This window comes from Anoplopoma fimbria, chromosome 3, assembly GCF_027596085.1.
Source record: "Anoplopoma fimbria isolate UVic2021 breed Golden Eagle Sablefish chromosome 3, Afim_UVic_2022, whole genome shotgun sequence".
Classification (NCBI taxonomy): Eukaryota; Metazoa; Chordata; class Actinopteri; order Perciformes; family Anoplopomatidae; genus Anoplopoma; species Anoplopoma fimbria.
The window spans coordinates 24,621,135-24,643,105 of record NC_072451.1 but is presented as its reverse complement, the minus strand read 5'-3'; the positions used below and the strand labels follow the sequence as shown (position 1 = coordinate 24,643,105).

At 40.9% G+C, this 21,971-nt stretch overlaps 1 protein-coding gene across 1 annotated transcript; it reads right to left on the bottom strand.

Annotated features, from left to right (window-relative positions):
• Nucleotides 1-2,478: 2,478 nt before the first annotated feature.
• Nucleotides 2,479-13,690, bottom strand: onecut3b (one cut homeobox 3b). Its single transcript, XM_054596557.1, has 2 exons — nt 12,673-13,690; nt 2,479-2,837 (listed from the first exon to the last, which is right to left on the bottom strand). The coding sequence occupies exons 1-2, from the start codon at nt 13,688-13,690 to the stop codon at nt 2,479-2,481; spliced, it is 1,377 nt and encodes a 458-aa protein (XP_054452532.1).
• Nucleotides 13,691-21,971: the final 8,281 nt, after the last annotated feature.

Genomic DNA, 21,971 nt, shown 5'->3' with positions numbered 1-21,971 from the left:
TGTGTGTGTGTGTGTGTGTGTGTGTGTGTGTGTGTGTGTGTGTGTGTGTGTGTGTGTGTGTGTGTGTGTGTGTGTGTGTGTGTGTGTGTGTGAGCAGTCCAACCCCTGGTTGAAGGAAAAAGGCACTCAACTCTTCCGACATAACAAACACCTCTGTGTATTTGCCATGCGGCACGACTGCTCTGTGGAAGTGTGTATGTGCACTAAGCAGCACATCTGCATGTGTGTGTTTGGATGTGTGTAGTATTTGCATGTGTGCGCACGTCCCAGGTCCAGTGTGAACACGGCAGGCTTGAAGTATCTTTGGTATTGATGGCTGTGTCACAGTCCACTCTATTCTGTGAGGTAGCCACACACACATACAACTGTCTCCATCACTAACGCTCATGGTCTGAGCTTCAAATATATCTGCACTGAAACGCTACAGTTTTTCCCTCTGGACTCAATTAGACGTCTCCTCCAACAGGGAATCTGTTTTGGTGCACGACCAGAACCCAAACTGTGGAGGAATGTCCCTTTAATGTTTTTGGTGATGGGCCTCTGATGTTCCTGCTGCACACTTCTTCCTCTTGTCTGCGTCTCCTTTCTAATATGATTATCTCCCGCTAGAAGATGCTACACAACAAGTGGCTTTGGCCACCACAAAAAAATAAAAAATAAATTCAAAAAGACACAAAGAAATGAGGCGGTTCTCATGGTAACCAAAAAACAGCATTACCAGAGGAATGCAGTGACAGTCCAGTTCAAAGGGCTCATAGTTCAGAGATCAAGGAAGAGGTCCTTCCATCACACAAGTATTCACAAATATGCACAGTTCGTCATCTGTGGTATTTCATCCTCGTCTGTGCATAAGATCAGTTTATGTTAATTCTTCTTTTTTTTTTTCATCTTAACGTTTTTACATTTTGTCGACAAGGTGCTTCTTTACATAAAGTTTTAGCACAACATAGCACAGTAGTCACGAGAGAGAAACCATGTGTCTATGGTACTATTAATACCCGCATCAGTAGTTAAGGAGGGAGAAATGAAAGAAAGACACAACAGGGGGAGTAGCAAGAGAGTATAGATAAATAGAGAATAGATAAGACAGAGAGAGAAAGAGAGACGAAATCAAACATTATTTACAGTCATTGTGTTTCTTGTCGATCACATCAATGTTTTTCTGAGGTATGGAATAGGCAACGTGCCCGTGTAGCGCTCGCAGTGTGACGGTTGTAATGACACAGGCCAGACGGGGCGCATGGCGACGGAGCGGGCTGCACCTGTTCTCTGATTATCATAAAGAGGCAAACATCATTGGCACTCGGGATCCTATATTGTGACATTTGACCTCTGCGTTTGGCCACTAGAACAGAGCAGACCCCCCTCCCTCCCTCACTCCCTACACTCGGGCACGACACTTTTTAAACGCGGAGAGTGGAACCCCCTGTTTGATTGTTCTCCTTTTGTAACCTGAAAATAACCTCTCAAGTGGCCACACGGTGTTTGGCCGTGTAGCCGTTCAACGAGACAGTCTTAAGAAACAAACATTCAAATGTGTATCAAAGGGTTTATGAGTGATCGTGTTTTGTCAGTTTGTTCGGTGTTTGCAGGGCTACACGTCTGCTTATATTGAGTTTTGGTATCTTTATCCTAATAGAAGTCTGCAATGCGTTGCTTTCGGCCTGCTAGAGACATGGGTCTGTTAACACATGGTCAGAACATGTTCGGATGTGGATTAAATGGACAGCAGGTGGCACTGTTACCCTGACATGGAGTAGGCCGAATCACTGCAGAGGAATTACACTCCAGGCGCAACAAGCAGCCTGAGAGCATTATGCACACCCGCAGTGATGCGGAGCCGCGGGGATTGTATGTGGTTATCGGGTCAAAGGGCATGTCTGAAGGATTTCACAGATACTTGACACACAAACGCGCCTCTCAACCAGCCTCGGCGTCTGTTACTGAAATGAGGAGTGGTGGATCGCGACCCTGCAGAAGACCAACGTGTGGCTGCTCGAGGTTTCCTGCCCTACAGCTATCTGCTCCCTGTCATGAATGATTCTTTGGTATGTTTTACATCCTCACAACCAGCTGAGGTTCCTTAAGCAAAACCCTTTCTTTCAAGGCCTCAACACAGACCCGTGTAGAGTTTAGTGTAGATGGATTTTCTTTGGTTTTCAGGCGGGTTCACTAAGAGCCACGTGTGGTTGTTTGAGTGCAACTCTCTCAAAGCTGCTGGATCTTTGGTTTTTTTAAAAAAGCCACAATTTGAAATGCAAGTTAACCCCTATGAGTAACATTCAGATTAAAAGAACACAAATGGATCATTGAGAAGATCTGATTCATCTGCTCAAGTCATCAGCACTCTGAGCAGATGGATCAGATGATTGGTCTGAAGCTACACACCCTGTAGCTCTGCAGGATTGGAGTGCTTTAGTGAAAAACATCCCCCCCTCCGTCCTCCGTGTATCTGTTCAACCATCCGTCCTGCCACCGTCAGGCCGTTGAGAAAGTGGCTGCAGAGGAGGAACCGGGTTGGATCGGTGAGGAGTTGTTGTTGTTGTTGCTGTTTCCGTGAGAAGTGTGCACGCCGTGGCCATGCACCCCGTGGGAGAGCTCCTCAGTGTCCCAGCGGTCCATATTGCGGCGGCGTGAGTTCATGAAGAAGTTGGAGACTGTGGAGAGCTCCAGGCCCAGCTGCTGGGAGATGGTGATCTGCATCTCCTTGGAGGGGCGGCGGTTCTCTCTGAAGATGGCTACCAAGGTGCGACGCTGCAGGTCGGTGAAGACCAGTCGCTGCTTCTTTGGCACCTGGTTGCGCTCTCGTCCTCGGTCCTCCTCCTTACGTTTACATGCTGGAGAGAAGAAGGGAAGGGACCAAGGATAGGAGGGGGGGAAGAGGACAGAACAAAGGGAAGGAGTTTAAGTTCCATGGAAATACTCTAAGGTCCTTTTAATTTACTGAATACAAAACACAGAATTGGGTGGAAACTAACAAATGTTGCAACATATTATGACACTTAATTATGACATAAAGGGAAATGCTAAATATTTTTTGACTATCAATTAAAACGGCTAAAGAACAAATCAGGAGGTTAAATCTAAATGGTTAAAAATAAACTAATGCAGGTGTTTGTGTGCATGGATGTGCATGGAGTTGAAATTAACACTTTACAAAATAACATGTATGTGTAACAGAGGGAGGTTAACAGGAGGGTAAGCAGGCTACAAAAGAGAGAATGGAAAAGTGGAAAGGCAGAAAGGAAAGCAATGAGTCAGTGAGTCGGCACTTGAGAGTAAAAAAAAACCAATTAAAACTGAATTTCATATTCTGTAAACTGAGATATCTGATCACGGTACCACTTTCAAAAGACGGTCAGTCCAAGGGGAGTACCGGACAACCCCTTTGACCTTTTAATGGCCATTACTGTGGCTTTTGCAAGTTTCCCTTAAAATGCTGTATATCTGATATTATTGCTATTTGCCAAAGTACACTAAGAGTTTTTAGATTGGTTTCTTACCTTCCAAGCGGTCTTTGCTTTCCATTTATTCATAGTGAAATGACAATCAACTTGAGGTTATCTGAATCTTGCTTGACAGCTAAGTTGTCTAAATGTTCTTTTAAAAGTCAGTCAGTAGTCTACTTTCAAACATATAGTTTTGAAAACTGCTCCGGTTGGCGTATTCAAGAAGACTCTGAGATTTTAGACTCAGTTGTTAACCAGTATTTTTTTGCATAGAGGAAACAACGAACATGTATGCTTGTTTATATTGATATTGTGGATGCAAATAACACTTTCCACCAGCTGAGTATCAACTTCCAGATGTCCAACTATCCTTAAATGCTACACAAAGGACAGTGTTTTTAATGTCCCCTGCAAACATCTGCTGTAGAACGTAAATTCAAATATAAAAAGTAAATTATATTAAAAAAAAACAAATTAATGAGACTAATTGTTCATTGGGATGGATTCCCAATGTCAAGCAAGTTTTAAATCTCTACAAGTTGATTTTTTAAAGTGCAGTGAAATGAGCTGAAAGCAGAGGCCGCCTGGAGGATAGGAAATCAATCTGAAAACTACACAAGGCTTGGAAATGGTCATCAGTAATGTAAAGTGGGTTGTACAGTGAGGAAGGGCAACGACATGCAAAACACCAGTAGGGTCCTTTAAAGAGTAGGTTATACAGTGGCTAAATATGGGTTTATGAGTTTAATTTGAATGTTGGAACAAGTAAGCTGGGTTTCATGTTATTCTCTTGGTCTAATGATACAGCTCTCTAAAGAAATAAGGCAGGTTCTGGTGCATAAATAGCCTGGGTTACACTGTGGGCCTGTGTGTCTTGTTGAAACTGGAGGAGCATGTGAAATGCTGACTCCGGAGCAGTGCCGTGCCTGGATGCACCGTCAGGAGACCCGGCTGGAAGGCTGTGGAGACTGAAGGGAGTCTGTTCTGTTCTGCTGCCCTAAAAAGCTGCAATGATCGATTTTCCGCGGTTTTCTCCTGAACACGTGGTCCAGTAATCAGGGCTCCCTTCCCCACCCGATCGATCCCCATCGATCCGCGGGACCGAGGTGTGTGTGTGTGTGTGTGTGTGTGTGTGTGCGTGTGTGCGTGCACTGCCTCGCATTGGGGAGTAAAGCTCGGGAGCGCGCTTTGTGACAGACAGATGGAGAAGAAATTGTTTATCTGTGGAAGAACAAAGCCAGTCATCCAGTCTGAGAGAGGACAAAGGAATGTCTCCTAATATGCTATGTCACTAGGATCTTTTTTTTTTTTTTAATAAGTGTCTGGCGTGCACGATATGTGGTCTGCGGGCTTGCGTGACAGAAAGAGTTATATTAGTCCCAGACTTGGGGTATTTGTTCACATGTGTGGGAGAGGAAGGGAGAAAAATAGGAAAGGGTGAGGGGATAAAAGGAGGGAGAGAGGGGGAGAAAGGTTGGCTGCAGTGTGGAGGTGATGTATGCAAATGATTGATGACTTTACAGCAGGTTTAGACAACAGCAGCAAACAGATTTGACTGTGGGGGGGGATCAATATGAATGTGCACATGTGTATGCATGCCTGTGTGTGAGCGTGCATGTGTTTGAATCGCCATTGTTCATGCTTTTGTTACTGCAAGCAAAGCATAATTAAGATGTTTTCCTGAGCAGAGTGAATATGTTAGTCCCCGCATCAGAGCCTCCACAGATACCTCCTTCTTCAACTGATTCCCTCTTGTTGTTTTTCTCAATTGTTTTAATTTGCCCTCAGATTGATAGCCCCCATATTGATTGATCCTCACTTCAGAACCATTCCATGGAACGTTTATTCAATTGGTTCAGGCCCAGCCATGCCAGAATCTCCTCGCGGCTCTCTAAGTGCTGTCTCAAACCAAACTCAATACTCCCTAATGTAATGACTGAATGCTAGTGCTAATATAGTGATAATTTAATATGTAATGCCTGTTTTCGAACAACTTGTGCTACCGGCCATTTTACAATGCCAACACCACTCTTGTTCTCCTCCATCAGCTGAAATGCTACTGTGCAGCTCTGAGGCTTGCGGTGCGAAACGTCCCGACCAAGTGAAACCAAGGAGCTATAACACAAGGCCCGAGCCTGGTCAATGCATATTTCAGATAATCAATAGATCCATTTCAAACGGGACCCCTAAACGTCCCCTTCCACAGCAATGAATGGGACCATAGGGAAGGTAAAGAGGGAGCTGCTCATTAAAACCACCTCTCTTGAGACCAGAACCACAGCGTTGTAGGCTATCTTTAGTTGCCTCATTACCAAATGGGCTTTTCTGAAGAGACAAGTGGTGACGCTCAGCAGTCTCAAGTGGCACTTGCTTGTGTCGTCGCTTTCATATGTCCTGGTGTCAATGATGTTAAAAGTACTTTCCTTAATCTCAACCTCTGGCTGATCGAAAGATTAAATCACTGGCTGCTTTAAGATCCCCTCTATCAGTTAAGTGGCTGTTTCTACTTTGCTTTCCACAGTCTAATAGATTGTGCACCTGTGAAGATGGTAAGAGAAGTAGGTGGACAATGGTTGACTTTTGTCTGTAAGTCTTTGTTACAGTAGATGTGATAGTGTGGTAGACAGCTACAGCTAAGTGGGCTCACTCACAAAACACCCTGGATTGGACAACAATCTATCATATTCAGTCCATTTCTTTAAGGATCCTCTTCCAGACGTGTTTTAAGGTGTATAAAAAGACATAGTGTCAGATATGTTTATTCCACAACAAAAGTACAATTATCCCTTTAAAAACTCCTAAAATGACATCAACTCCTTCACAGTTAAATGAAATAAACTGAATATGCCAAATATTTTATCATTTCGAAGGTTTAATTTATAGACACAAGTTGTCTTCACTGAAAAGTCCATTCTAACTTTAGGCGGAGTGTCCACATCACACTTGCATAAATTGCATATTGACCCACGATTAGCTCAGGTGAACACAGGCAAACCTTCCCCCTTCATCATATGAAGGAAAAAAGTGTTGAACGCTGCACATGCATCATGTGTATCATAATTATTTATTAATCTTTATCATAAGACATTTTATACTTAATAACAGACAAAGTGGAGGTATGTAATCAGGATGATATGCAGGGCTTCAACATTTAGTGCGACATTTAGTTTAAAAATGGATGGCTTACATTCAATTTTCAAATAAATGTGGCAGCCCTGCATCCAATGCACGATCATATAGTTTGGTAAAGTTCAAATAATGAGATATAATTGATCATATTGGGGGCTTGGTTGTCATAACTGCTACTAAAATCTTTTTTCATTAGTTGTATATCATGAAAAGTAATTTCAAATATCTGCTAGCCGTTGTTTTGCAACTTGCATTCCTACATTATAGCGTGTCTACTGTTTTAATGTGTTTCTAGGTCCAGACACATTCACTCTCATTTATACTGAGTGTCATTCTGCACAGTGAAGCTCAAAACATTCAAGTGCAAAAAACATCTTTGAGTCTCATTAATTTGTTTTTTTTAATATAATTTACTTTTTATATTTGAATTTACGTTCTACAGCAGATGTTTGCAGGGGACATTAAAAACACTGTCCTTTGTGTAGCATTTAAGGATAGTTGGACATCTGGAAGTTGATACTCAGCTGGTGGAAAGTGTTATTTGCATCCACAATATCAATATAAACAAGCATACATGTTCGTTGTTTCCTCTATTAAACACACTAGATTACACGTGTTACAGGCTGAATGCCACTGACTTCAGATTCCAGTTAACAATAGTATTTTGCGTGAAGACACTCTGCCTGCTGTGTTTTTAATGTTAAATGTGCAGGAGTAACTTGAGATTAGATGGCAGTTAAGTCATCCCAGGTATCACAGTGCTATTAAAAATAGATGAAAACCAATAAGTGGGTGTGAGTCACTTTTAAAAGGCCTTCTATCTACCTACAACCTGGGATTTGGAGAAATGACAAAGCAGGTTTGATATCAAGGTAAGAGAAGTGTGTGTGTGTGTGTGTGTGTGTGTGTGTGTGTGTGTGTGTGTGTGTGTGTGTGTGTGTGTGTGTGTGTGTGTGTGTGTGTGTGTGTGTGTGTGTGTGTGTGTGTGTGTGTGTGTGCAGACGGTGAACTAACCGCACCGTGCTGCTGCTAGCCGACGCCTGGACGGACGGATGGGATCGGGCTTTGTGTCCGCTGAGACGGGCCCTGTCCCGCCCTGGACGGACTACTGCAGGCAGAAACAGTTTGGTGTCAATCACTCTCTGTCACACCCCTCAGATGTACTTATTGATTGTATTGATCATATTATAGGCCTATTCATTGCTGGGGGAAAGGAAAAAGCCATCAGCCCCATCTGCATTAACACACAGCAGCGGTGAAACCAACCCTAAAGAAAAAATATATATATATACTCTAAATTGATTAGGATTGGCTTATTTGAAAGCTTTCGTTTGTTTGTCAATGTAAAGCTTGTGTTGTCCTGTTGAGACGAGCGATCGGCCTCTTTACAGCCTGGATATTGGCCTGTAGTCTATAAACCGTGTTTAATGCCTCTCCCTGTTCCTCTAACCAAACGGTGCACTTTATTCAGCTACTTCAGAACATCTCACAATAAACAGCCCAATTGGATCCGGAGAGCACAGCTTCTAATAAACATTTGCTGCTAAAGAGGAAAAAAAAACAAGCCACTGATGGAGAAGTGAAGAGAAATGTCTGCAGGGTTCAGAAGTATAGAAACATTTAGTGGACGAATGTTACATTTTCTATTAGAGATGGTTTAAATTCTGCTTTTATTGAAGCAACAAACAAGGTTTCTTTAATTGCTTTAATTGCCCGATTTAAAAAAATATATATTATAAAAAAAAATATTAAAAATGTTAAATATTATTTATTATCAGCATGTGTTTCATCGTTTCAGCTTTTATTTGATGACAGTGTTTTTTGCCTGAAATGCCATATGTGTGGACCTGCTACCGGTATTTGGTTTAAAGGACTGTTAATAGTATAGGAAGTTGTAGACTAGAATGAAAACCTTTTATTTTTTTATTAAACATATTTTTCGGACAGTAAATCTTAAAAAAAAAAACGAAGTTAAACTGAGAATGAACTTAATATAAACGTTTCAGTCTGTGTCGGTTTCTACTGCCGGACATCTTAATAAATTAAATTAGCTAAATAGGAAAATGTGTAACTGAAACAATAAGATCTCACTAAAACCATTCTCTGCTCAGATTTACCTCAATTATAAACACACACACACACACACACACACACACACACACACACACACACACACACACACACACACACACACACATTTACTTAAGTTAGTAAAGTTGATGTTGAAAAGTTAAAGACTAATTTACTCCTGACTAATCAGGCAATTAGTGAAGTTTTACCAAAGCTAAGTTAGACTGAGCTCCAAATGACTAAAGTACTACAAATGAAGAGCTTAAATATCGACATGCATCAAATCAACAACCTCATTGTCTGCCTGTTTATATGTGTATCATAATTATTTATTAATCTTTATCATAAGACAATTTTATACTTAATAACAGACAAAGTGGAGGTATGTAATCAGGATGATATGCAGGGCTTCAACATTTAGTGCGACATTTAGTTTAAAAATGGATGGCTTACATTCAATTTTCAAATAAATGTGGCAGCCCTGCATCCAATGCACGATCATATAGTTTGGTAAAGTTCAAATAATGAGATATAATTGATCATATTGGGGGCTTGGTTGTCATAACTGCTACTAAAATCTTTTTTCATCAGTTGTATATCATGAAAAGTAATTTCTAGCCGTTGTTTTGCAACTTGCATTCCTACATTATAGCGTGTCTACTGTTTTAATGTGTTTCTAGGTCCAGACACATTCACTCTCATTTATACTGAGTGTCAAAATATTTGAATCCAGTGTGCCAAAGTGAGTCCTGTCTGTTACAGAGAGAGATGACCAGAGAGCAGAAATGAAATAAGGGTGGAAGGCAACTGATCTGCTTTGCTGATGCTGGTACAGAGCCAGAAGAGAAAGAAGGGGGAGGAAGGAGGAAGGCAGGGAAGGAGAGAGAGAGAGAGAGAGAGAGAGAGAGAGAGAGAATGAGAGAGCCGAAGAGAGCAGAGGAGAGGAAATCAATACCGATTCAGAGTGAGTCAGATAAGCCTGAACAATGTATAGTGCAGACACACTCTATAACCCAGTCACACACACACACACACACACACACACACACACACACACACACACACACACACATGTGCATGTAGAAGCACTCACACACACACACACAAACACGCACTGGGTGAAATGTGCTTGCATGCCTCCATAAAGGCGCATTACAAACCCCATAAAGCATTGCAACCTTTAAAATCAAATGACATCACAACCTTGAATTGCTTTGAGGATTCGCTGACATGAGCAGAAAGCACTCATTACTACGACTCGATAGGCGAACCGAACGCTCTGGTGCTCTTTGTCTACTGTAAGATGCTCTCAAGCTCTGATCTTTTTATGTTTGTGTTCAAATACCAGCCTCCCTGCCCTGATTTCACCACAAATATTGCAGTTGTTTTGTTGCATATTGTCAGAGAGGCTTCTCTTGTAGCCTCATAAATATCTATTTTTTTCAGCACCTTGCTTTTTGCTGTTGGATCAGTGCTGTTGACATTTCACAGGATGTTTTGGGGTGTAAACAGAATGCTTCGCAACCACTAACACACTCTGTGCCGTGGTGTTTAGGTGTGTGGTCCTCAGCTGTTAACCACAGATTTGACTTTGCTTACCTAGAAGATGCTGTTACAAGCTCTAACATCAGCGCTCTCTGCCTCTCTCTTTCTTCCCCTCTCCCCTCTGTCTCCCTTATGCTTATCAATTATTAAGGTGGGTATTGATCCTTTCACTACCCTGCCTCTATCTGGCTGTTCACACAAAGCCCAAACCTGCCTGCCCTCACTCAATCAATGGCATCTCCCCTTGTTCCACATGTCAGTTTTGCTTTTCTTGCTTTTGCTCTTAAGTCGGGGCTGATTGAAGTTTTGCACATACAATTTGATCCATTTGGATTCTTCAGAAAATATGAAAAAAAATGAAAACAACAGACTGATATTAATCTTTCATGCCGCAAGCGAGTTTGATGGGCATTAAGAGATGGGTCCGGTTAGAGAGCAGGGACGGCGGAAAATGGCTGTGTGCATTGTTTGACTCTATGAAACAGCTCTCATTCATCCTCGTCCGCCACGCAATGATTTTTTTGTTTTGTTTTATTCTGTTGTGCTGATCTCCTGAAGCCAAACAACCTGCCTGCCTGTTGTCACGTTAACCAGTGAAAGATTAGTGATATTATTGCCATATGCTCAAGAGAGAGAGGGAGAGAGAGAGAGAGAGAGAGAGAGAGAGAGAACACCAGGGAGTGGGGGAGGAGGGGGAGGAAAGGGGAAACGGCCTTATTGATCTCCTATGTGCAAAGCTAGGCAGAGCTACACTATTAATGACACTCACAGCCTCAGCTACTAATCCTCTATCTATCTATCTATCTATCTATCTATCTATCTATCTATCTATCTATCTATCTATCTATCTATCTATCTATCTATCTATCTATCTATCTATCTATCTATCTATCTCACATTAAAACCACTCTGATTCAACGTTTTAAAACATAAAAACCAGGCTACCAAGCAGAGTGAATACTTTTTATAGGCAGCCTATTTATCACTAATATAAAGACACTGTAGTGGTTCTGCTAAATGTAATGTTGATGTCCATAAACTGGGATGGATTACAATCTGGAAGAGAAGGATATCAGCGGTATAACTGTGATTCATTTGACTGTGATAAGGATACTGGATGGATACAGCATCTTTGTAGTTGTTAAAACCAACAGTGGCATTATCACATGGAGCTAATCACAGTCAAAACAGGGCAGAATAATTAGTTTTATCATCCTTTGTGTTATTCAAGATCAGAAACTCTGTATGGTCGATATATTCTTTTCTGTACTGGTCCCTGTTAGCACTCCCCATCCCGGTTGCAATCAATATTTCATCAGAACAGTTTTAGCTCATGTTTGCCTTGAAATAGATCTGGGGATCATATATTGGAAGCGTTGAAGGTACAGACTTTCAGTAAAGCCGACGCCATGTTTTTAAAGGTGTTATAATATAAATTGTGTCCTGTATGATCAGTGTTTTACAGGTTGTTTAATCCAGTGAAGTCATGCATCTCACCAGCGATCCTGTATATGTTCTAAATTTAGAGTTTTTACTACAGCATTGCAAAGCCGGAGACACAGTGCGGTTATTGCGTCTTCCAGCTCCGATACGAGTATTGATCTGTGTGCCACATTTAAAAAGCAGAGTGGGAACTGGTGTATTGATCAGACAGCCTTTGGGTCACCCCGCTTCTCCTGCGCAACTAGTTGGCCCAGTAAGTAACCCCACCACCGCTGTGTGTTCATAGTCGGACAGAGAGATGGAGATAGTTGGTGGGGCAACTATTTCAAGGTTTAGTGTGAATCAATGGTGACTTGCTACATGCCAATCAACAAATATAAACCTGCAAATGAAGTCTACAACAGCCTGCGTAAATGTAAATGTTCAATTCAATTCAGTTTATTTTGTATAGCCCAGAATCACAAATTACAAATTTGCCTCAGAGGGCTTTAAATCTGTACACATGAGACATCCTCTGTCCTGTGTTCACGCCTAAAACAACCATTAAAGTATATATATATATTTTCTGTTGCAATTATTGTTTTTCTGTTGCAATTATTGTTTTCTGTTGCAATTATTGTTTTCGTAGTAATTTGCCTCTGCACTATACTTTTGCTCTGGTTTATGCTTTAAGATGCTTGTTTAAGAAAGGAGATGATGCTTCTGGTGACTAGTAGTTCTCTTGAATACCTATGTTGAATACACTTCCTGTAAGTCGCTTTGGATAAAAGCGTCTGCTAAATGACTGTAATGTAATGTAATGTAATATATAGAGCTCTAAATTCACTACGATTCAACTTTGATCTTCCTATGTACAATCTATATTTATTTGTGTTCATTTTTAGTGGTGCTGAATCTTTTTAGGCCTGTGTTCAGTGTTCCTGATAATAAAAAAAAAGCCTGATTTTGGGGCCTGACTGAATGTGGCCTGCTACTCTGAGATGGATCAGTTTTATTGTGAAGTAATAATAGTGAAGGGACTAGTTACCCATCTTACCGGCCAGCCGCAGAGCAGACATCCGTTGAAACTCAGGCTCTTGCAGCCACTTCCACATCCTCCTGAAGGTCTCCCGGCCTGACTTGAGCTTACTCCAGGGTTTGGGGTTCCTCAGCAGGTCTGAGAGGGTTCCCTGCGACCTGCTCAAGATCCTCTGGGCGAATATGGCCTGAGGGATGGAGTACCTCTTTAACTCTGCAGTTATCCTCTGAGCAACCTCCTTTGTGTTGATCTCCTCCCCTTGCATGCCTGACCCTACCTGCCCGGCTCCCTGACCGTGCCTCTCCCGGTCCCCCAGCATCCCTGCACCGCTCACCTGTGGGTGCAGGTGACTATGTGGGTGATGGTGCATATTGAGGTTGGAGATCATACCGTGGCCGTGACCTCCTAAACTCCTCGCCAGGTGCTCTTGGTCACTTCGGGACAGCATGGAAGCGTGGGACTCGAACCCTGACACAGGAGAGAGCATCTTCTCGGACAGGTGTGCACTTGGACCATAAGCTGAAAGTGGCTGCTGGGAGTTGTGCAAAGAACCCAGAGGGGAGAGAGAGCCGTGACCCATCCCGGACACAGACATCTCTTTCGGGTAGTGGCTGTACAGGTTCCCCATGGATCCGAGCCCCCGGTGGTCCTCCCTCATCAGCGTGAAACTGCCACTGACGTTCCCGGAGGAGAGTCTCTGATGTGCGGCAGCGTGGTGGTGTGAGTGAGGGTGATGGAACTTATCTGTGGATATTGGAGGTAGATGCTGCAGAGGGGTCAGCGTGGTGTAGGTGTTACTGAGGCTCATCCCGGTCTCGCACATGCTGATTGACGGGTGCAGGTGTCCGGACAGGGAGGATGGATCTGACCGGTAGTCCCCACCACCGGAGCCCTCCAGGAGTGAAGCCATACCGGACACCATGGATGACCGGGAGCCGGGACCATGTGGGACCAGATTCCTGGGAGTGGAGCTGGGTGACGGCGACGCATGGGAGTGAGAGGAGACGCTGTGGAGGTTCTCCATGGTGAGCTCCATAGCTGGAAGGTTCTGCGTTCCCGACCCACCCTCCTCCTCCCCCACCTGTCTCTACCTAGCCCTCCTGGAGAGATGGAATTATCAAACTGTGTGAATGCCAATCCATAAGTTCTATGTGTCCATGTGGATGGGAGCTCTCCAGAGCGAGTATCTCATCTCTGGTCCAACTGCGCGTCCACTGAGAGGAGGCGTGTCAGAGAGAGACGGGAGCGCGCATCTGTGTGTTTAAAGTGAGTGGCGGGCACGAGCAGAGTTCAATTCAGTTTATTTTGTAGAGTCCAGAATCACAAAGTACAAATGTGCCTCAGAGGGCTTTAAATCTGTACACATGTTACATCCTCTGTCCTTACACCCTCACCTCCTCTGTCCTTACACCCCTCTGTCCTTACATCCTCTGTCCTTACACCCTCACATCCTCTGTCCTTAGACCCTCACATCCTCTGTCCTTAGACCCTCACATCCTCTGTCCTTACACCCTCACATCCTCTGTCCTTACACCCTCACATCCTCTGTCCTTAGACCCTCACATCCTCTGTCCTTAGACCCTCACATCCTCTGTCCTTAGACCCTCACATCCTCTGTCCTTAGTCCCTCACATCCTCTGTCCTTACACCCTCACATCCTCTGTCCTTACACCCTCACATCCTCTGTCCTTAGACCCTCACATCCTCTGTCCTTAGACCCTCACATCCTCTGTCCTTAGTCCTTACACCCTCACATCCTCTGTCCTTACACCCTCACATCCTCTGTCCTTAGACCCTCACATCCTCTGTCCTTACACCCTCACATCCTCTGTCCTTAGACCCTCACATCCTCTGTCCTTAGTCCCTCACATCCTCTGTCCTTAGACCCTCACATCCTCTGTCCTTACACCCTCACATCCTCTGTCCTTACACCCTCACATCCTCTGTCCTTACACCCTCACATCCTCTGTCCTTACACCCTCACATCCTCTGTCCTTACACCCTCACATCCTCTGTCCTTACACCTCACATCCTCTGTCCTTAGACCCTCACATCCTCTGTCCTTACACCCTCACATCCTCTGTCCTTACACCCTCACATCCTCTGTCCTTAGACCCTCACATCCTCTGTCCTTACACCCTCACATCCTCTGTCCTTACACCCTCACATCCTCTGTCCTTACACCCTCACATCCTCTGTCCTTACACCCTCACATCCTCTGTCCTTACACCCTCACATCCTCTGTCCTTACACCCTCACATCCTCTGTCCTTACACCCTCACATCCTCCTTAGTCCATCCTCACACCCTCCATCCTCTGTCCTTCCCTCACATCCCTCTGTCCTTACACCCTCACATCCTCTGTCCTTACACCCTCACATCCTCTGTCCTTCCCTCACATCGCACAGGAAAAACTCCCCTAAAAACCTTTAACAGGGAGAAAAAAGGAAGAAACCTCTGGGAGAACGACAGAGGAGGGATCCTTCTCCCAGGATGGACAGAATGCAATAGATGTCATGTGACCAGAATGAGCAGCATAACAGAGATACAACACATTCAATGTATATGACATAAATGATTCATATAATAAGACTACTTATAATAACAGCAGCAATTATTACAGTAGAATTATAGCCATGAAAATAGGGATAGTAATGTGACTAATAATAATAATGGAAGTAGCAGTGGGTGTCCAGGTACTAAAGAGTTCTATTTGATGCTGTGTCCTGCTTGCTTGTCTCTTGTGTGCTCCTGTCCTGTGCAGGTCATGTTCTAAGTTAATTGTGCTGCATGTTTGTGTTTTTATGCTGCTATATATGTTTGTTCTGCATGTTTGTGTTCTATGCTGCTGAATGTGTTTTTATTGTAGGTGCATTTGTCCTGCTCTAATCTACTGTTTTGTGCACTTTCCTATAATGTTTAATGTACACTGTGTTTTATTGTCTGCTTATTTTATTGTTGGTTTGCCATGTCTGTCAATTCATTCTTACTACTATGTTGTTTTTTAATCTTTGTTTATATGTATTTTATTTCTGTAATTTTAGGTTGCCTTTTGAATATCTGGCAGGGGACAACAGACGAAAACTAGCCTCTCAGGCTAACTCTGGCTCACTTACATTTTGAATGTTGATTAGTGTGCAATGTCCCTGAACTAAACCAATAAAATAAAAAATAAATAAAAAATAAAATAAAAAAATGATAGCTCGGGTTAAATCCCAACGTCTCACACCGAATATCTCACAGTTATGAACTATTATGGATATAATTTAGTTTTGAGAAGTTGTAAATATAGAAAAAAAATAAAAATGACAATTGGAGAGATGAATGTGTATAAAATACAGTCAGTATCAGTGTTCGGATGCAGGAGTTCCTTACAGATAAACTTTGTTTTCCCACGGACTGTATGGTTTTGCATTCATGCGCTTAGTGATAAACCTGATCGAAGTATTGATTGACAGAGATTAATGACGTGGTGCAGGAGGAGGGGGAGGGTCAAAGTGAGTTAGGATCCCAACACTAGACCTTCACCAAGAACAGAGAGGAAGTCCAGTGTGTGCAATTGTTCAATTAATTATATTGTGTCAACTATATTCTTCATTTGTCACCAAAAAAAGAAAAGTGGACTTCAGCCAAAAAGGCCAAGAGGTTTAGGTTAAATATAATTTATAATATTGATCAAATCCATTACCTTTACATAAATAAATAAATAGACTATATATCCTCTTGAATTGTTATAAATCTCATGTTAAATCAATCGTTTTTTTACTAAGAATATAGTGTAGCAAATTGAGATTTCTTTGTATTTTAAAGTGTGCTATATAAATAAAATCCATTATTATTATTATTATGTAAAAATGTAAATAACTTTTTAACACTGCCATTTCGGGATACGATAATAAAAAAAATATATAATAATAATAATAATAATAGATAATAATAATAATAATAGTAATAATAATAATAATAATAATAATAATAATAATAATAATAATAATAATAATAATAATAATAATAATAGATAGAAGCCTATATTTATTTTATTGTTTTGTGTATTAAACATTATTCTTTTTATTTTGTTCGGGGATCAGAACCAGGCTCTTCTTCATCCACGGCTGTGTGTGTGTGTGTGTGTGTGTGTGTGTGTGTGTGTGTGTGTGTGTGTGTGTGTGTGTGTGTGTGTGTGTGTGTGTGTGTGTGTGTGTGTGTGTGTAGTGATATTAATATTAAAGAAGTAGTTGTGACAATTCGTTGTGTTAAATAGTCTAGAGATCTAATAGTTTTTATTTTTATATTTTATTTTATTGTTATCAGTGATTTAGTTTGCTTCACAGGACCAATTAATAAATTACATCAACAAAAAAGATATATTAAAGTAGTTTTGTGTTATTAAGTTTGTCCATTAACAGAACAGAATATTATATATTTATATAATATAAAGTTAAAAGAGCTTTTTTTAGAAAAGGATGCATTACAACTTAGTCAATACTTTGAATTAATTTAAATAAGGCAATTAAATAATAGTCCTTGCCTTTGGATGTTGAACTATGCTCCAAAAGGCAGCAAAGAATTTATTCGATCTTTTTTAAAAAACCTGAAATAAACCTAGATAGAATTTTATATATAAGGCTTCTTATATAAGGACGAAACGGCATAACCGAGCACACACACACACACACACACACACACACACACACACACACACACACACACACACACACACACACATGTCCTGTTCTTCATGTATAAACCTAAATGATAAAGAATGAGCCGAAGCTGATTATTTGCACTTGTTCTGCTTTTATTTGCCAGATTTTAATTGCGAATTTATGGGGTATTTTTTTTATTTTTTTTTTTAAACCAAGCATAACCTCTAAATTAAACCGGAAAAGTCCATATATATCATAAAGCTTCATGGTTAAGCTGTTTCCCCCTAAAGTTCAGAAATCGATGTATTGATCATCGATCACTTGGATCATTTGTGTGAGATGGTTTCAGCTGTGAAGCACATGCATGACTGGCACCAGGTACATGTTGAAAAATAAATATAAACGTCAAACACTGTGTTGTTTTATTATCTTATTGAGCAAAAGGCCATTAAAAACGTGTGCTTCCTCCTCCTCTCAATAAGTAAAGAATGATAGGGCCTGGGCCTGTAATTCAGCTTCTTCCTCTGCAGTGGTTTACAGGCAAGAAGTTGTTTCGATGATGATAAAGAAAACTAAACGTTATTCCTATTTATTCGATCAAAAAACGTTTTTATTCGTCGCCAGTCTTAACTGTTACAGAAACACAACACAACATATGATTGAGTGGTTTTGGTTTTTAACACATTTCTCTGCATTTCGTGTAATTGTAAAATGCAGATTAAATGTCATTTGACTTGAGGTGAGATTCGAGAGTTACATAAAGCAATGTAACAGTGCATGTTTAATTGATTTATTTACCTAGATGTGAATTAAATATCGGCATAATGACGGGTACATTGTTTTTGTGTGCATCTTCCCTATATACACTTTTCATATGTTTCTATTTCTTCAGTATTTTTCCATAATTCACAGTCACCCTGTCAGCAACATTTACACCTGTACATCCAGAGACAAAAAATAATTATCAACATCTAACAAGCTTATTCAAAACATTCAAGATGTGCATTGTGGGTATCATTAGAGGACACTGTAGCTCATTTATGTGCAAATATAGCTGACAAAAAGTCCCATCTGCTTATCTGCTGTCTAGCAGACAGAACATATGGAATTGATTGCACTTGTAAAAAAAAAAAGAATGCAAAAATGGATATTGTTTTCCTTTTCTCTCAGTTAGATGACTAAGCAAAAGCTAAAACGGGATATTAAAATTGAAAAAGTGTAATGTAATCTGTACATGTTGGTTAGAAAGGTTCACATGCTTAGTTTCAATTTGAAACCTTTATTCTGGAGCTCCCACAAACATGTTCTGCACGCTGACTTAACATAGCTTTTCACTCATTTCTGTAAAACTGTACATTTATAAATAATAAATTGATTAGTAAAACATTGATTTGTTATTTTTTTGCTACCTCAATAGTCTGGTCTTTTTTATAGAGCTCCACATCGTCTTTGTGTTACTTATTTCATCAAGGCATCCTAAATGTTTTTTTTCAAATATAAAATAATAATAATAATAATAATGCATTTTATTTGTATAGCGCTTCAAAAGGTACTCAAAGGCACTTTACATTGTAAAGACAGATACAATAAAATAAATAACAATGTAAACAAGGCAAGAAATGACAATATATATGGGAAATAATGTCAGGTTTTAATGCAGTAAAGTGAAATTCACCTTTTTTATTGTTCTCACAGAGAGAGTTTGTGTTTTAATGAGAGGTAATTCAACCTCTTTTAATGCAGCATTAACATCATTAAAAAAGCAATTCAATCTCCAGTGTTTTGAATGAAACCTGACCGATAAGAGACACAGAACAGATTTCTAAAGCAGCATCTGAGTGTTGTAGTGGATTTTAACATTGCCATAGTGGGTATTTTCTCAACCCTGCTTCTGTTTGTGTGTTTATAAAGAGATAACTCTGAAAACACAATCTAGTTTCAGCTTTTTCATTAAAATCTAATAATTCTGACTAATAAGGAAATCAAACAATATTATAGGAAATATAAAAAATAATCTCAGGAGCGTCTGTAATTATGAAAAGAATGAAATTGCACATAAGACATTATTAAAGTTAAGATGGTTAGATTTGTAACTCTCCAACAGCTCTGGAGTATTGTAAGCCAAGAAGATAACAACAAGATCCAAAAGACTATGTCTTTATTTCTGAGTAATTTTTTCTAGCATTTCACCGCATAGAAATGGTGACATTCTCATTAATCATATCTCTTTATCAACTGAAAATGCACAGGAGTACAACTTCTCCAGCATCCATATCCTCTCAGGCACCGGTTGCTAAGTAACAGAAGGAGAGATGTATTGAGACAGAATAGTCAATCAATTCTCCTGCAAGGAGTGTGTGTGTGTGTGTGTGTGTGTGTGTGTGTGTGTGTGTGTGTGTGTGTGTGTGTGTGTGTGTGTGTGTGTGTGTGTGTGTGTGTGTGTGTGTGTGTGTGTGTGTGTGTGTGTGTGTGTGTGTGTGTGTGTGTGTGTGTGTGTGTGTGTGCGCCTGGTGTTTGTCTTAGTATTGCACAGCTGTATTGTTTCTGCATATTACTGTATGTCTGTAAGTAAAGGAGAATATACTATATATTTTATATATATTCAATCTTGGAAAGTAGATTACAATATAAATGAATCAGATCGCAAATTATAGGATAGTTTCCCGCACTTGTCATTTCAACAACTTAATATCGAAAGCAACTTAATCCTCAACCGTTTAAATCCAAAGGGCAAAGGTCACCTGGCTTCTCCTCCAGGGATTATCTGCTTTTAGAACATCACTCTACAGTTTGAGGCTTATATAAGGGAAACTCTTATCTTCAGCATACAGAGCCAAAGTAACAGATTATTAGTCAGCCGCACCGCTGGAAGGCCTCACCCAAAAGGGATGCATCGGACATCGTTCGCTTGCCCCGGGATCGAAAACAGCTCCAAAACACAAACACAAACCAACGATCCTGACCTCTACCTTGAGTTTGTTGCTCTTGATCAGACTCTTCGTATAAACATTGAATTGAACTGTTAAATTGCTGAACCGGAAAATTCAAGATTATATTTGGAAAATAAATCTTTGATATTACTGATTATTTGTTCAACAGACAAAAGAGGGATATATTTTGTGTGTGCGTTTGTGTGTGTGTGTGTGTGTGTGTGTGTGTGTGTGTGTGTGTGTGTGTGTGTGTGTGTGTGTGTGTGTGTGTGTGTGTGTGTGTGTTGAGTTTTTTCTCACCCGTATAGAAAGTCGTTTGTTGTACAGATTGTAATGCCCTTTGAGACAATGAAGTGATTTTTGGGTACATAAATAAATTAAAATGAGCCATAGTGAGCCTGGTTTATGCGGAATGGGAAGGTCACAGTTGATTGTGATATGGAAACGGCAAATCAAAACAATCCACTCTCTGTTAAAACACACTTCAATGTTTACTAACCAAGCTTCCAGTGCTTAAAAGATTGATACACTATACCAATTTTTTTTTAAGGAAACGTAAAGATTAACTTTAAACCACCTTCTCTGTGTTTGTTTCCTTCAGGTCTCCTACAGCAGGAGGCAGAGAAATATGCTGGTTTCATACACCGCATCGATTTTGCCCTCGAACAAAGACAGACAGAGAGAGATGGAGGCAGGGAGCGGAGGAGAGGAGGAGAGGAATGAGAGATGGATGAAGAGCACTTGCCAAAAGTACATTTTCTTGTTTTATCTAACGCACGGCCACATAGATTCTGCTTGCCGATTATTGGCAACTGTAAAAGGAGATACAAAGAAGGGCATTTAATATTGGGAGAATTTATACTTTCGAAACGTTAATAAAGCAGGCCTCGAGCTCCAAATGTGAAAAAATATGGCATTTACTCTGAGAATGAGTGCGACATAGAGCAACAGAGTTAGGGACGGAAACTAAGAGCAACAGGGAAGAAGAAGAAGAGGAGTGAGAGAGAGGAAGAGAGAGAGAGTTGGGCTGGTGTTAAGGTGATTAGTCTGGTGGGTTGGCGATAGAGAGAGTTGATCAATAACCTATCGATCTCCCATTGCGAGTGTCAGGGGGGTAGTGGGAAAGAGAGGGAGGGTGAGAGAAAGGATAGGGAGGGAGTCGGTCCTGACTTGACTTTTAAAAATCCTTTACTCTGCGGATGACAAATAACCCGTTAGATCGCAGGAGAGCTGGACAATCTGGAAATCCTTCCTGCTGCACACACACACACACAGACACACACACACACACACACACACACACACACACACACACACACACACACACACACACACACACACACACACACACACACACACACACACACACACACACACACACACACACACACACACACACACACACACACACACACACACACACACACACACACAAACACACAAGCATGCTGGTGCATTTTCTAAATGTTTCTGAATATTTTTCTCACTTTCAAATTAGCACGGTACAGACAAATCTTTGATATGGCTGCATGGAAAAGAAAAGTCATTTCTGTAAGTAGTGTGGAGGAACTATTGAGCTCAATGCGGTGAAGTTACTTAGCAGACCATTACTTCAAAGAACTCCTCTAGGCAGAAACATTCACTGAAGCAAGTCTCACTCGATACTCACCCTGAAGCCTTTTTAAATGTTCTGCAATAAGTCTATTAGAAACGGGTGACAAATTTGAATGCAAACAAAAGCA

What these genes read in the sequence shown, in the direction of transcription:
- onecut3b (XM_054596557.1), bottom strand. Translation starts at nt 13,690, where the DNA reads ATGGAGCTCACCATGGAGAACCTCCACAGCGTCTCCTCTCACTCCCAT. An exon ending in GTCTGCTCTGCGGCTGGCCG is followed by an intron (nt 2,838 to 12,672) that starts GTAAGATGGGTA and finishes TCTTCTCTCCAG; the next exon opens with CATGTAAACGTAAGGAGGAG.